The 15,724-nt window shown below is 34.3% G+C and overlaps 2 protein-coding genes across 2 annotated transcripts in view; one reads left to right on the plus strand and one right to left on the minus strand.

The window, feature by feature from the left end:
* Positions 1-4,115, plus strand: part of LOC111716170 (uncharacterized) — a 21,478-nt gene extending 17,363 nt beyond the window's left edge. Inside the window, exons 6-10 of the mRNA XM_023491599.1 lie at positions 782-975; positions 1,154-1,272; positions 1,851-1,920; positions 2,579-2,659; positions 3,890-4,115. Of these exons, the coding sequence (XP_023347367.1) occupies positions 782-975; positions 1,154-1,272; positions 1,851-1,920; positions 2,579-2,659; positions 3,890-4,115 (690 nt within the window). The remainder of the gene's footprint in view (positions 1-781; positions 976-1,153; positions 1,273-1,850; positions 1,921-2,578; positions 2,660-3,889) is intronic.
* LOC111716169 (DNA-directed RNA polymerase III subunit RPC2) lies at positions 4,106-14,966 on the minus strand (the record flags this gene model as incomplete). The annotated part of the gene is made up of 14 exons (XM_023491598.1): positions 4,106-4,331; positions 5,211-5,290; positions 5,883-5,934; positions 6,403-6,572; positions 7,157-7,204; positions 7,818-7,958; positions 9,320-9,505; positions 9,933-10,043; positions 10,640-10,827; positions 11,427-11,522; positions 11,934-12,079; positions 13,101-13,149; positions 14,473-14,632; positions 14,876-14,966. Coding segments are annotated over 14 exons (1,606 nt in total), but the record flags the coding sequence as incomplete, so codon positions are not given.
* Between the last annotated feature and the right edge of the window lie 758 nt (positions 14,967-15,724).

The following is a 15,724-nucleotide window of genomic DNA, read 5'->3' on the forward strand; positions in this document are numbered from 1 at the left end:
ATTCTCAAAATACTCTCTCCAGAATTTAAGATTTAATTCGGGCTCTTGCTGAACAATTATACACTGTAAAAAAAAGTCTCATTATAAGTCTCAAATAAATCCAGAAAAATTTCTCTACAATACCATGTTCTCTCAGCTCAACTACCATGGTCTGGATACTAGACACTAGACACTAGATGCTAGATACTAGACACTAGACACTAGACACTATACACTGGATACTAGACACTAGACACTAGACACTAGACACTGGATACTAGATACTAGACACTAGACACTTAGACACTAGACACTTAGGCACTAGACACTAGATACTAGACACTAGACACTAGACACTAGACAGTACTTTTAAAGGAACAGTATGTGTATTTTTAAGTAACCTTCCATTTGTAGAGTGGCGTGTCTGATTCACAACAGTACCCTTTAAACCTTTGCCAGATCAGAGATAATGAACTAATTGTTGAATACTTTGTTTGCAACCTGTTTTGTATTTAAGAAGTATTAATATTCAATTTCTAAAAGTCGCAGAATATAAATATTTATATTAGAACTTTTGAAAACCGTGTTGACTAAATATGTACAGATATTCCTCAAAATTCTGAATATTCTATAAATATTCGGGATTTTCAAGGAATATTTGTAACATTCTTCGCCCTTGATAACCAGTCAAAGGTTGAAAGGGTAGCGTTGTAATTCGGACATTCCCCTCTTTGTATTGAGAGTCACTTAAAAATACGCAAAAAGTCCCTTTATTGTTTTCACATTTGCGCCTGTGCTTCAGGTTATGATGGTTCCTCCCGGAGTAGGACGGAGGAAACGTGAAGAACGATCTGGAGAAGATATATACCTGGAGATAGAGAACCTGAACCTGAACCCGGAGAAACAGATCCAGAACCAAACCATCTCCTTGACACTTTTCAGTAGATCGGATCCAACATTTAGGAATATATCAGCATACTTTCATAATATCAACAGGTCCAACATATAGGAATATATCATACTTTCATAATATCAACAGATCCAACATATAGGAATATATCATACTTTCATAATATCAACAGATCCAACATATAGGAATATATCANAAAAAACATTGAACTAAGGTCAAAATTAATTTTCTTTCTACATTTGGTGACCTCTGTCTGTATTTCAGAATGTCCCGTGATGATATTAAAGATGAACTTGGACTTGGAGCAACGATGCTTCTTAACTCCTGGCATATTAATCAAGCCGGGGCTAAACATTGTGCAGCTAGGAGTATATGTGAACTAGGTTAGATAAGTACACTGTACAGCTATGAGTATAATATGTGAACTAGGTTAGTTATGCATACTGTACACTGTACAGCTAGGAGTATTTGTGAACTAGATTATTTATGTACACTGTACAGCTAGGAGTATATGTGAACTAGGTTAGTTTTGTACACTGTACAGCTATAGGAGTATATGTGAACTAGCTTGGTTATGTAAACTGTACAGCTATATGAGTATATGTGAACTAGGTTAGTTATGTACTCTGTACACTGTACAGCTAAAAGTAATGAGTATATATATGAACTATATTATTTCTGTACAGTGTACAGCTAGGAGTATATGTGAACTAGCTTGGTTATGCAAACTGTACAGCTATAGGAGTATATGTGAATTAGGCTAGTTATGTACTCTGTACACTGTACAGCTAAAAGAAATGAATATATATATGAACTAGGTTATTTCTGTAGTGTACAGCTAGGATATATGTGAACTATTATAGAACCTTGCAAAGCTAAGAAAGTGTATTTGAGCAAAATTAAACTTAATGTGTATTGTGTAATTTACTCCAAGTATTTATATATTTTTTGTTACTTGTAGGACTGAACGGTGGAGTGTGGGGAGATGTTTCCTCTAATCTGACTCAGTTTATAGGACATATTATAGCTAGGTTAGAATCGGGTTTTATTACTGAATCAACAAATTTTCCCACGCTGTCATATCTATGTTTTGTTTGTTTTATTTACGCTTAATTACAGCGTTAACCACACAGCATGATATTCTAGAGACGACTATACGCAATGTGTAACAGTAAACTTTGCTACATGATTTAATACGCCATTAAAAGATTATATTTATGGCAAAAAACTTTATATAATCTTGGGATCGTCATATTTTAAGCGTTTCAGGTCGTCTTTACAGTCTCATTCTTTGTGGGTTCTACTGTATTACTTATTACCATGGGCGGAGCTTGAATGAGGAGCAAAGACAATCTTCGTAATTTTGTTTAAATAGAGTGGGCATGCCTGATTCACGACGGTACCCAATATCTTATCGATAATGAAGAAGATAAAGCTGTTTTTCAGAGTAAATCTTTTTAAATTCTAACAATATTTTCTGTTGTACCTGAAGCAGAACCCACGCCAGTCAAGTTTTAAAGTTATAAACATGGATATCTCATTCATTCTTAATCACACATAGTTTTAAAGTTATAAACACGGATATAGTTTTATATATATCATCGATATAACATCTACTGCACTCTATAATAGTCCCTGCATGAGATGGAAATGCTAAGATTTCGCCAACCTCTAAACCAAATTGTTCAGGTGGTTGAGTGAAGATGAAATATCGGAGCGCCAACTACTGGAGGCTCTAGCGAGGGGTCAACGCTCCGCTCAAGAATTCAGGTTTCTTCACCTTGACCTTTTCTATCTAATTTTCGAGATTTTAAATCTTGGAATTTTCATACTTTGACCCGGCAGAAATATATGACTGGTTAAAAGCTTTAAAAAAGTCTGTAGACGTGGTTTTAAATGACCCTCTGTTTGAAGCTCACAACGGTTCTTTTTAAGCCATTGTCTGGTCAATACTCAATGATGAGCAAGACATCTTTCTTTTTAAAGGGACAGACCTGCTATGTAAGGTAGTTGAACTGAGTATGCAGTGATGTGGACAAATTCTTTAGGATTCATGAGCGCAAAGTCGACGTTCAAAATTGTACTTTTGTGTGGATACGATTTCAGAATTGTTTTTTTAAATTACTAAATAACGACGACAAAAAATTTAAACAAAATTCTACAGTAAACTAATAAGAACAGAGATGGAATTTATAGAATTTGAGCCGCGGTTTAAATCTGCTAAAACCCGGTTTAAATCAAGCGCCGGCTTAAATCTTGAAACATTTGATACAATTTTTAGTGGAACCAACCATATTTAAGCCACGGCTGAAATTTAAACCGCCGCTCAAATTCTTTAAATTCGGCCACTGGTTGAGAAAATAAAAGTTAATCCATGATGAGCAAGACATCTTTCTTTTTAAAGGGACAGACCTGCTATGTAAGGTAGTTGAACTGAGTATGCAGTGATGTGGACAAATTCTTTAGGATTTATGAGCGCAAAGTGGACGTTCAAATTTGTACTTTTGTGTGGATACGATTTCAGAATTGTTTTTTTTAAATTACTAAATAACGACGACAAAAAATGTAAACAAAATTCTACAGTAAACTAATAAGTTGTTTAAGAACAGAGATGGAATTTAAAGAATCTGCTAAAACCCGGTTTAAATCAAGCGCCGGCTTAAATCTTGAAACATTTGATACAATTTTAAGTGGAACCAACCATATTTAAGCCACGGCTGAAATTTAAACCGCCGCTCAAATTCTTTAAATTCGGCCACTGGTTGAGAAAATAAAAGTTAATCCTATCAAATCAAATAAGTAATCTTTTTCTATTCTGTAAGAATAAGACAGAGATTTCAAGGGTACTGTTGTAAAAAGAGCACACTCATATTAAAATGTAAGGCCACAAAACAACATGGGCACTCAAGGCAGTCTCTTTAGACGACATTTTGAAGAAAAAAATTGAGTAAAAATAGGGTTCATAAAAAGTACTAGTGTTCCAAATATGCTTTTTTACAGAGCGACAGTGGAAGAATTTGGAGAGAATAGTCTAGACACAGAGAAGGATGAAGGATCGGATACTACCTTGGATGAAGGATCGGAAGCTACCGAGGACGAGGGTTCGGAGAATGACGAGGATATAGATCCTGGATGTGAATATTATGATACTGTGTGCCCAGTATGGATCTGGAATATAATCGCTAAAAATATCAAACAAAAAAGTGATCAAATATATAATTTTTAAGAATATTAATTTTTTATTTAACGAAAAAATAACAAAAAATCACAGCAGGCAAAAAATGTTGGCAATGTGCAGTATGTTCCTTTCTACATCTTAACTGAAGAATTGGAGAACTACAAGGATGTATTCTGCTACTGGCAATATTTCTCTAGTTTGAGACGTGGAACTATATTCATGCTTTGGAGCTCTTGGAACAGAAGCTTGCAAGCGTACGGGATTCTAAACAAATAAAATATTAAATTAGTAAAAATGGGAGGAATTTTAATAGATTTAATACTTCATTCTAAAACATTTAAAATTCGGTGATGGTGTAGAGTAAAAAGTAGATGTTAGTTCCACATTTATTGAAAATATATTTCAGTCTGGGTTGACCCTCGTCAGTTCTTGAGATTGTTTCTGTCACACAAGATTGTTTATTCTATATATTATAATTATTCAGGGCGATGCTTCACAAGAAATTTGAGGAAATCTGTTAATTTGTCAAAATAATTCATTAAAAGGCGAAATGTTTGTAATTTTAGCTAAAACTTCTGCCTCTATATTTCCTTCCAAGTTATGAGCACTTAAATATTGCTAATCATTATTAACAATGTTTTCTGCAAAATACATAAAGCTAATTTTATAAAATTCGAAAAATAGAACAATTTGATTCAACATTCAAGTTTAAAAAAACATAATATTTAATATTCCACTGATGATTTTTGACACGAATGACACTACTAACCTAATAGCTGATACTCCTGTGTTTGACATGAATGACACTATTGACCTAATAGCTGATACTCCTGATGATGTTTGACATAAATGACACTACTGACCTAATAGCTGATACTCCTGATGTTTGACATGAATGACAATACTGACCTTATAGCTGATACTCCTGGTGTTTGACATGAATGACAATACTGACCTAAATAGCTGAAACTCCTGATGTTTGACATGAATGACAATACTGACCTAATAGCTGATACTCCTCATGTTTGAAATGAATGACAATACTGACCTAATAGCTGATACTCCTGATGTTTGACATGAATCGCACTACTGACCTAATAGCTGATAATCCTGATGATGTTTGACATGAATGGCACTACTGACCTAATAGCTGATACTCCTGATGATGTTTGACATGAATGGCACCAGCCTGAATACGCCAGCAGACCACAGCCTCCGCACACCTAGAGAATAAAATCTTAGTAAAAATCCTGTAACAATAGAATAAAAAATTCCAAAAAAATAAATAAAAAATTCTTGTGTTTATAAAGATTATTCGTTAAATTTTAAACAAAGGCTATGTAAATTAAAGGGCTAGCTTAATTATTTACTTACGTGTATTTTTTTTTTAAATATCAATACATATACTTACTATAACATGACAAATCATTTTCTAAAGGAGAAAATGTCTCAAAATTTATATCACTCATTAAAGTCAGAAGTTTTAAACTTTGTTCTGTAAACTGATAGGGATTGTAGACGTAATTTTAAGTGACCTTTCATAAACCGAATGGTATGTCAGATTCATAAAGCTATCCTTAAGATTTTTATTCGTGTAAAAGGTGGTGAATTCCGACAATTTCCATATTCTTTACTGCACACATTCGGAAATAACTTCAGAAGAGAAACCACAATTGAAAATAATAAATTTTCAAATAGAAAAACTAAGATATCTCATTCATCATCAGATAAATGTTTAAAGGGTATCAATGTACGGAGGGTCACTTGATATTAAGTCTACATTCACTTTGAAGATCCTGAAAAACCTTAAATTACCTCTACGTTGAAAGCATCACTAGATATCATTAATCTCTCCACCAGAAGCATACTATTCTGAAAGAGAAACCCACACGGAACTTCAGTTATACAATGATAATGATAATAAAGCGCATTGAAATTTGCTTTTGTTCAGAAACGTCGCTTCAGATTCTTTAAAATTTGTTATGATTGATATATCTTTAAATTAAATATGTTTAGAGCACATTCTCAGATATAACAAATCAAAACTACAGAGTCAATATTGCCGTTCTCAATAAAATGTTGAATGAATACGACATTTAACAGATAATATTTTATCTGGTGCACTTTTTGCAAAAAACGAGAAGCAGCTCAAGTATCCGTACAAGATCTAGTTAATCTACATCTCGTTATTCATTAAGTCCTACCCGAGATAGATAATTACAGTAAAACTGATATAAGTGTTGATAGCGACATTTACAATATCTTATGATAATTTGATACTGTAATATAAGATTTATGTAGGTCCCACTGCACTTATTCTTAATAAATCGTGTACCTGGATCTACCCTCTGTAGGTTGTCTAGTGAGTACAGCCCTGGGTCCGGTTGACCGACCATGCATCTTATCAATGACCATATGCTTGAGTTTCTGGTAGTAAACTGGTCCATGGTAGATATACGCTTGAAGGCTCTCACCAGTTATACCAGATGTCAGGGTATCCTTGCCCTGTACAAGTTATTATCAGAACATGTCGTCTTTTCGTAGTTTTGAAACTAAACAAACAAGCGATAAACCATTATTCCGTAGAAGTCCATGGAATAAGATGTTAAGATCTTTCCTCATCACTTTTGCGCAAGGCATTAATTATCAAAATGTACATTTTCCAAAAAATCCATTTGCCAAAATAATGTTTTTAAAATATTTTCTATCATTTTCCCAAATGACATTTCCAAATTATAAACTTTTCTAAATATAAACTCTCAACAAAAATACATTTTTCAAATGTCTATTTTACGAAATATATATTTTTTATATTTCTCCAAATAAACATTTTCCTAATATATATTTTCCTAATTAAATGTTTTCTCAAGTACATATTTTCTCAAAATATACGTTTTCCCATACTTACATTCCCAAGTTTACATTTAACCAAATAAACATTTTTCAAATCATTCATTTGTCCCATTTTCTTGAATACATATTTCTAAATTTTTTTTCTCCAAAATTGTTGCAAATTTTTTTTTGGTCGGAGAAAATAAGCGACTTTTTTTTAGTAAAAAGTATTTAAAAAAAAAATATGTGAGTCTAACCTGGTAATTATATCCTGCCTCTATTAACTCCTCACTAATATCTTTAACCTGAAAATTTAAAATATTTAAAATTTAAATTTGCATTTTTCAGATAGTTTTATTCGTCTGATAAATTGGCATCCTCTAAAATGATTAGCTGGGTCCGGTTATTATCATCATTATTAATATTCTTGCTAAAAGTCATATTTACCCCCTGCCCCCCTCTATAGACCTAGAACTATTTACCCCCTGCCCCCCTCTATAGACCTAGAACTACTAATCACTTACTGCAGGTTTCCACTAAAAACATATATTTGATTCAAGGGGTTCCCGAGTTATGATGGGACATAAAACCCAATTAACAGACAGAGATCTACTTTATTAATTGATACATGTATTCAACTCAATGGGTGGGAAGAGGGATTGTTTATTGTTTAACTTCACTGTATCTTACTAGGGCTCAGAATCTTGGTTTTTTTGTAAGTAAACTAGAATCGTTAAGCCCTCCTGCTCTGCCCAAAGAGACTCCAACATTACAAACTTTGATATAACCGGTTCTTAACAGTTTTGATACGTAACACTTAGCAGTTCTTAGCTGTCTTAACAAGTCAAAGTAAAATGTTCACACTGACCCTTCTACCTTCATCTTGTAGCTATACCTCAAGGTATAAAAATAGCTTACCTTCGAACCACCGAATGCAGTCCCGTAATGGAATTTCCCCTTGAGAACCCCGGCCTTCCCTCCCAGCAACTCCATCAGCTTCCCAACCGTCATTCTGCTCGGGAACCCGTGGGGGTTCATGATCATGTCCGGGCATATTCCCTAATCATAATAGTTAAAAATGTTTAGCGATAAAATTTTCTTTAAATTATATAGGTCCTTAGGTGTATGTGTGTTGAATTTGGGCTCTGTAAGTTCATTAGGGCCGGAGATAAAAAATCGGAGCCGACGGAGGTACATTTTCCCATATCTCCGGTCTCCGAACGAAGACATTGAAGATTTGACGTCATATCCTGTTCCTAGAGCATCAAAAGCGTATACATGCAAAAGTAGAACCGGCTAACACCATTATTTACTGAGATATTGAAAAATGTCATAGATGCAACGCCTCCAATTTAAATTTCAAAAAGTCAAAAATTTTGATATTTTAATTTCTGTGTTTTCCGTCATAAAAGAAAAAGAGGGGAACAAGTTTGAGGGACTGTTGGGATATTTTTTACGTATACAATGCCTTGAAAAAAGGGAAATTTTTTCAATTTTCTTTCCTTGTTTCTACTGCATAATTCCACAAATCACTTTAAAAGAGAAAAAGCAATATCTCAATGTTTTGCTAAATTCAAATTAAATCAATTCATATATTTTTCTGAAGTAAGCATAAACCAAATTAAACAAAATATTGAAATAAAAAATATAAATATATTTGAACTTACTGCAGGAGATTTTAGATTTTTAGGGAACAGTTGTGAACTGGACATGCACCCCCTTTAAATAAAGTACCACAACAGTCCCTTTAAATAAAGTACCACAACAGTCCCTTTAAATAAAGTACCACAACAGTTCCTTTAAATAAAGTACTGCAACAGTCCCTTTAAATAAAGTACCACAACAGTTCCTTTAAATAAAGTACTGCAACAGTCCCTTTAAATAAAGTACCACAACAGTCCCTTTAAATAAAGTACCACAACAGTCCCTTTAAATAAAGTACTGCAACAGTCCCTTTAAATAAAGTACAACAACAGTTCCTTTAAATAAAGTACTGCAACAGTCCCTTTAAATAAAGTACTGCAACAGTCCCTTTAAATAAAGTCTTGCAACAGTCCCTTTAAATTAAGTAACACAACAGTCCCTTTAAATAAAGTACTGCATCAGTCCCTTTAAATAAAGTACTGCAACAGTCCCTTTAAATAAAGTACTACAACAGTCCATTTAAATATAGTACCACAACAGTCCCTTTAAATAAAGTACTGCAACAGTCCCCTTAAATAAAGTACTACAACAGTCCCTTTAAATAAAGTACTGCAACAGTCCCTTTGAATAAAGTACTACAACAGTCCCCTTAAATAAAGTACTGCAACAGTCCCTTTAAATAAAGTACTACAACAGTCCCCTTAAATAAAGTACTGCAACAGTCGCTTTAAATAAAGTACTGCAACAGTGTCTCTAACGAATTCAACAAAATTAACCTGATCGTTGAACGGCATATCCTCCTGTTGCACGATGAGCCCTGTAACTCCCTTCTGTCCGTGCCTAGAGGAGAATTTGTCTCCGAGCTCTGGTCTCCGGGTTTGTCGGAGCAGGATCTTGATCAGGGTCGCATCATTCCCGTCACAGGTCAACATCACCTTCTCGATATAGGACGGGATAGGACCCTGAAAACAAATCAAACAAAATAAATTGAAATGCAAGAATTAACAAATTACTAAACAGTTAAAAATGGTTCAAAGATCATCAAAAATGCTTAAAAATTGGATCAACGTTTATTATTAGATCGAGAAATTTTAATATCTGCAATTTTTGAGATCTCACACAAGATGGGACATTTGAAAGGGCCTGATCAAATCCCAAGAAAACCAACAAAATTCTGCTGTAAAATCAATTCAAAGTTAATAACCAATAAAAAAATGCAGATATGGAGAATATGAGGAGAAATTTGGAAAGAAGTTCTGTGGTTACTCAGAGGTCAGAGGTCAGAGGTCAGAGGCCAGAGGTCAGAGGTCAGAGGCCAGAGGTCAGAGGTCAGAGGCCAGAGGTCAGAGGTCAGAGGTACTTAAAATGAACTAGAGTTAGTGTGCGAACCTTGTATGTGATTGGTGTTTCTCTAAACTCTGCTGGTTGATTAGGTCGAACCAATCCAGGTTCAGTTAATGGATCCCTTGTTACAGTTGGCATACACTTGTTGATTAGCACCTAGAATACAATATTCAGTTAATGGATCCCTTGTTACAGTTGGCATACACTTGTTNTAAACTCTGCTGGTTGATTAGGTCGAACCAATCCAGGTTCAGTTAATATATCCCTTGTTACAGTTGGCATACACTTGTTGATTAGCACCTAGAATACAATATTCAGTTAATATATCCCTTGTTACAGTTGGCATACACTTGTTGATAAGCACCTAGAGTACAATATTCAGTTAATTTATCTCTTGTTACAATAAACAATTATGAAATAGAGTTCAGTTGTTCATGGTGTACAGTTACACATCGTCATAATTTTACTTCATAATTTTTAGGTTGAATAAATGTTTACTAAAAGATTAAGTAATAAGATGAATGTCGTCTTCGATTTCCAGGGTTTGCCAATAGAGGATACATTCATAACCGGCAACCGCCCAGCAATAAGTCTCCTACCGGGGTAATGGAAACATTATCCTTGGAAACGTTAGGTCGGAGAGGAGCGCCAACCCCTACTTCATTGAATGACGGGTTGTCTTTTAATAATAATAATAATAGCAATAATAACAAATACAAATGTATATTATTATTATATAATGTGTAAAATACCTGTTTATTAAACATTCTGCTTCCTGTAGCACATATTCCGTCCTGATCTAAGCTTTCATGACGGAATATAGGTTTCTTAGTCTCCGCGTCCACCAGAGGTCCCAGGACCCTGTCAGAGGTCTGGTTTGCATACCTTTTCAGAGCACACTTCTGGTTCCTGTACACCAGACATCTTCCGTATCCACGATCTAGAAAATTATTTGTTTAAAGGGACTCTAACCGTAAATTTAAGTGATCCTCCATTTTTGAAACATCATCTCCGATTTAGAACAGTACCTTTAAAAACTCTGTCTGATCACTACAGTATGAGATAATTATCAACTTCTCATTATAACTTACATTACTTTTATTCCCTGGGATATAAAGTTCTCACGCAAAATCGATTAAAATTTTGCAAAATAATTCTTTTAGACTATAACTAAAAACAAGTTCTTTTTAGTTCAAAGATGTATACAATATACATGTCTCATGAGCTAAAAGAAGCCATAAATGAGTAAGAGCGGTAAAATCAAAGCCTAAGACGTTACGACACTTTAAAGTCGACCCTGTCTTGAAATTGGTGCAACCTTTTTAAACGGCTGAATTGTGGTTTCTCTATAAAGTGATTTGTGCATTTCTGCTTTACAAAAACCGTGGAGAAAATTTAATTTAGGTTTAAAAGGTACCGCTGAGATTCGCACATAGTCTTAAGGAAGTTAATTTTAACACTACAGAGGCGGGGGGGGGGAGGGATTATGAAAATTTTCAGAAAAGAATGTTTAGATCTTTAAGTATTTCTGCATATTACCTAAACTAGCATTGTTTAGAATAATGGCATCTTCAATATCATATCCACTGTAGGACATTACAGCTACAATAGCATTCTGACCGGCAGGTAGATCCTACAATAATAAAAAAAATAGTATATAACAAACTAAAGATAATATCATTTGATCATTTTAATGATAGTTTCTTAAAGGGACTGTAAGCGTAAATTCAAGTGACCCTCCATTGTATGTTCGTTGTATACAGAGATATGTGCGTGCAAAGTTACCTAAAGGCTTGCAGTCAGCTGAAAATGCCGGTGCTCTGTCTTTGAAACTGTATGTACACAGCGCACACAGGTTTTAAGGGAACCGTTGTTAATCGGACATTCCCCTCTTTGAATGGGTCACTTGCAATTATGCTTACAGTCCCTTTATAAAGATTTGTTATCACATTTTGCAATGAACATTGAAGAGATATAAATTGCAGTAAGGCCCAAAAACCTGTGGAAAACGAGACAATTTATGTTTTAAATTTTTCCAATGAATATGATACAAAATGAGTTCAATTGTTCTAGATTTGACCATAGGACGCATAGGATATACTAGATTGTACATGAGAGTATCAATTCTATTCTTCTGGTTCAAGGCAATAGTTCCCATAGCCTGCTTTCCCATAGCGCATTGATAAGTGTTCCTAGACAATTAGATTCACAATTTTGCTACGTTTGTTTAAGGGAGTGTTCACCTAGTTCAATTTACACATAAAACCCAAATTTTTGACTTTAGGAGCACAACCAGTGTTGTTGTTTTTTTTTAGTTCATTTAAATAAAATTTAATCAGAAAAAAATGGAAAACCTAACCCATAACGATTTTCTGTCCCAGAGGAAAAATGTATGCAAAAAATGAACCAAATACGAACTGAAAAGAAACAAAATAAGAAACAAAAACGAACTGAAAACAAACAAAACAAGAACCAAAAAAGATCTGAAAACAAACAAAAACGAACTGAAAACAAAAAAACCAAGAACAAAAACGAACTGAAAACAAACAAAACAAGAAAAAAAGGAACTGATAACAAACAAAACAAGAACCAAAAACGAACTGAAAACAAACAAAACAAGAACCAAAAACGAGCTGAAAACAAACAAAACAAGAAACAAAAAAGAACCGAAAACAAACAAAACAAGAAAAAACGAACTGAAAACAAACAAAACAAGAACCAAATACGAACTGAAAACAAACAAAACAAGATCCAAAAACGAACTGAAAGCAAACAAAACAAGAACCAAAAAAGATCTGAAAACAAACAAAAACGAACTGAAAACAAAAAAACCAAGAACAAAAACGAACTGAAAACAAACAAAACAAGAAAAAAAGGAACTGATAACAAACAAAACAAGAACCAAGAATGAACTGAAAACAAACAAAACAAGAACAAAATAAAACAAAACAAGAACAAAATAAAACAAAAAAGGAACCAAAACGATTATCAACACATATCACAACTCTGTTCATCTTACTGCTCAAAGGTGTCCATGAGCGCCAAAATGTGCAAACATCTCTGTCTATTGTTCAATTAGAAAACCACGGGTTTCAGTATTTATTTGTGATAAAAAAGCAAACTTTAGAATATTATGTGTATTTAAAAAAAGTAAGCAATCCCTTTAATCTTTAATTAAGAATTCCGATATTTTTTAGGAACCTTTTTATTCACCTAGGGCTCTGATTATGGTGAGGGTAGGGAATTAGACCAGCACAAACACCTGAAAATAAAATGTCAGCTGATGTGTAAAAGTGGGCACTATCCTCCTCCCGATTAGAATAGAATAGAGAATATTGCAATTTTCTGAATATGTATGGATTCTACATTCTTCGGTCTCAGTATCAATTTTTTCCTTATAGATGCAACAGATAGAAGTAAGAAAATAAAATGTCAGCTGCTGTGTAAAAGTGGGCACTTATCCTCCTCCCGATTAGAATAGAATAGAGTAGAATATTGCAACTTTCTAAATTTGTATGGATTCTACATTCTTCGGTATCAGTTGTGATTAACAATTTTCTCCTTATATATGACAAATAGAAGTAAGATTAGAAGCAATCACCATCACATATTTTTTGGCGTTAGCTTACCCCCTTTAATTTTTTGCGAACACTTCCTTTATGGGTAAAGGGTTCAATATAACCCCCTCCCTCCCTACCTAGTAATGTGAAGGGTTCTATTTTCAGATGAAAGGTAGTGGGTGCTATATCCCTCCCTACCTACCTATAGTAGTTTGAAGTGTTCTCTCTAGATGAGGGGTAAAGGGTTCAATTTCCCCCCTCCCTCCCTACCTAGTAATGTGAAGGGTTCTATCTTCAGATGAAAGGTAGTGGGTGCTATATCCCTCCCTACCTACCTATAATAGTTTGAAGTGTTCTCTCTAGATGAGGGGTAAAGGGTTCAATATCCCCCCTCCCTCCATACCTAGCAATGTGAAGGGTTCTATCTTCAGATGAAAGGTAGTGGGTGCTATATCCCTCCCTACCTTAGGTACAGGGTTTCTCAATAAACATGGGAATTCATTGGCAAATTCGATATCTTCTTTCTAGATAATTCTTTGATTTGGTATAGTGATACATACTGAGAAAGCTGTAATTTGTAAGAGTTTCGTCTGCTATGTTCACATTTTGTTTGTCTATGTTTTGACTGCATTTGGTTGTACTTAGAAAAACAAGAAAATTGCATTATACAAACAGAGTAAACTTGTCCGTCTTCACTGTTCATCTTGCGAAGACATTATATCCACATGTTTGTTTACAGACTTTTACCCTTTTCATAAAATAAACTCTAGCAGACATTATTATGGCTTTTGAAATTAGGTATTACAATGCTAATTTATAACAAAGAATGTGAAGTATTGTGAAGGGTTCTATCTTTAGATGAAAGGTAGTGGGTCCTATATCCCTCCCTTCCTACCTAGTAATTTGAAGTGTTTTCTCAAGATGAAGGGTAAAGGGTCCTATATCCCCCCTCCCTCCCTCCCTAGTTATGTGAATAGTTCTATCTTTAGATAAATGGTAGAGGGTCCTATATACCCCCTCCCTACCTAGTAATGTAAAGGGTTCTATCTCTAGATGCGTAGTAGAGGGTCCAATATCAGCTTCATACAGAGCAATATTACTATCATTCTCCTCATTCACATCCAGGTATTCCAGAAACCCTCCCTTCACCAGGTCCTTGAACACAAGATTGCCAGCAACTAGGTCCTAAAAACACCTAGAATGTATATTCTGAAAGGGGGGGGGGAATTGGAAAGTTTCATTATTCAAATAGTTTACATGTTTTTTAAAAACTAAGTAGTTTATTTTATTAAACCTTCACATTATATGTAAAAATAAAAATGTTTGTACAATCAAAAACAGAGATTTACTTGTCCCTAGGACACGATCAATTTGTAAAGATCAAATCTTAGCCCTTCTGCCCTCCTACATCTGTCAGGTAGTCTAGACCTTATAACCAGATCTAAGCTTCTGTAGTTTTCGAAAACATAGGTCTGTGCAGAGTGCAGGACCAGTCTGAGCACCAGTAATCTTACTAGAACTGATATAAAATCTAGCTTTCTTAAGAACAGGGGGATCTTAGGAACCCTTTGATTAAATTGAGTTTCTAGTTCAAGTGTCAAGTAGTCCAAGATAGACCATCCACAAGACCATGATCTGGCCATTAACCCTTTTGCACCAAGAGAGAATTGCGCAGCGGTGTCCGTAATTATCCTTTCAGTACGGAAACTCCAATATTGGATTGTTATAACTTACCCTGCCCAATTATGATTAAAATTATGATAAAATGCAAACATCAAAATTATTGAATAGTGAAAAAATTACGAAAAGAATGAAAACTTGTCTGGTTTCTACTATATACACCTGTGAACCTAATATTTAATGTTTTGAAATGCCTGAAAAATATTTGGATTGTGTCAAATGTCTGTAAAGGCATTAATTGCATTTTTGAAATTCTAAAACTTTTTGCAAGTAATATTAGAATTTTTTGTTTCACATTTGTTTTAATTACACAATTTGAAAGAATAAATGTTTTCTTAATATTTATGTTAGATGATCAAAGGTTTTTGGGCCCCAACCAGAGATATCAGAGTTCACATCTGAGTCTGTTATTACAACACATGGAGTTGCTGGACAATCAGATCCTGAGTTACAACCAGGCTTGTGATGCTGTTGAAATGAAGTACATGGATTCTCCTCTCATTAAGAGAATTTGTGAACTCGCTGGGGTTCAGAAAGCCATTGCAAAGAAGTCCTCAAAGCTTGTTGTAGAGAGAAAGTCCCGTAAACCTAAGTTCG

Source organism: Eurytemora carolleeae, unplaced genomic scaffold (genome assembly GCF_000591075.1).
Source record: "Eurytemora carolleeae unplaced genomic scaffold, Eaff_2.0 scaffold1986, whole genome shotgun sequence".
In the NCBI taxonomy this organism is placed as follows: domain Eukaryota; kingdom Metazoa; phylum Arthropoda; class Copepoda; order Calanoida; family Temoridae; genus Eurytemora; species Eurytemora carolleeae.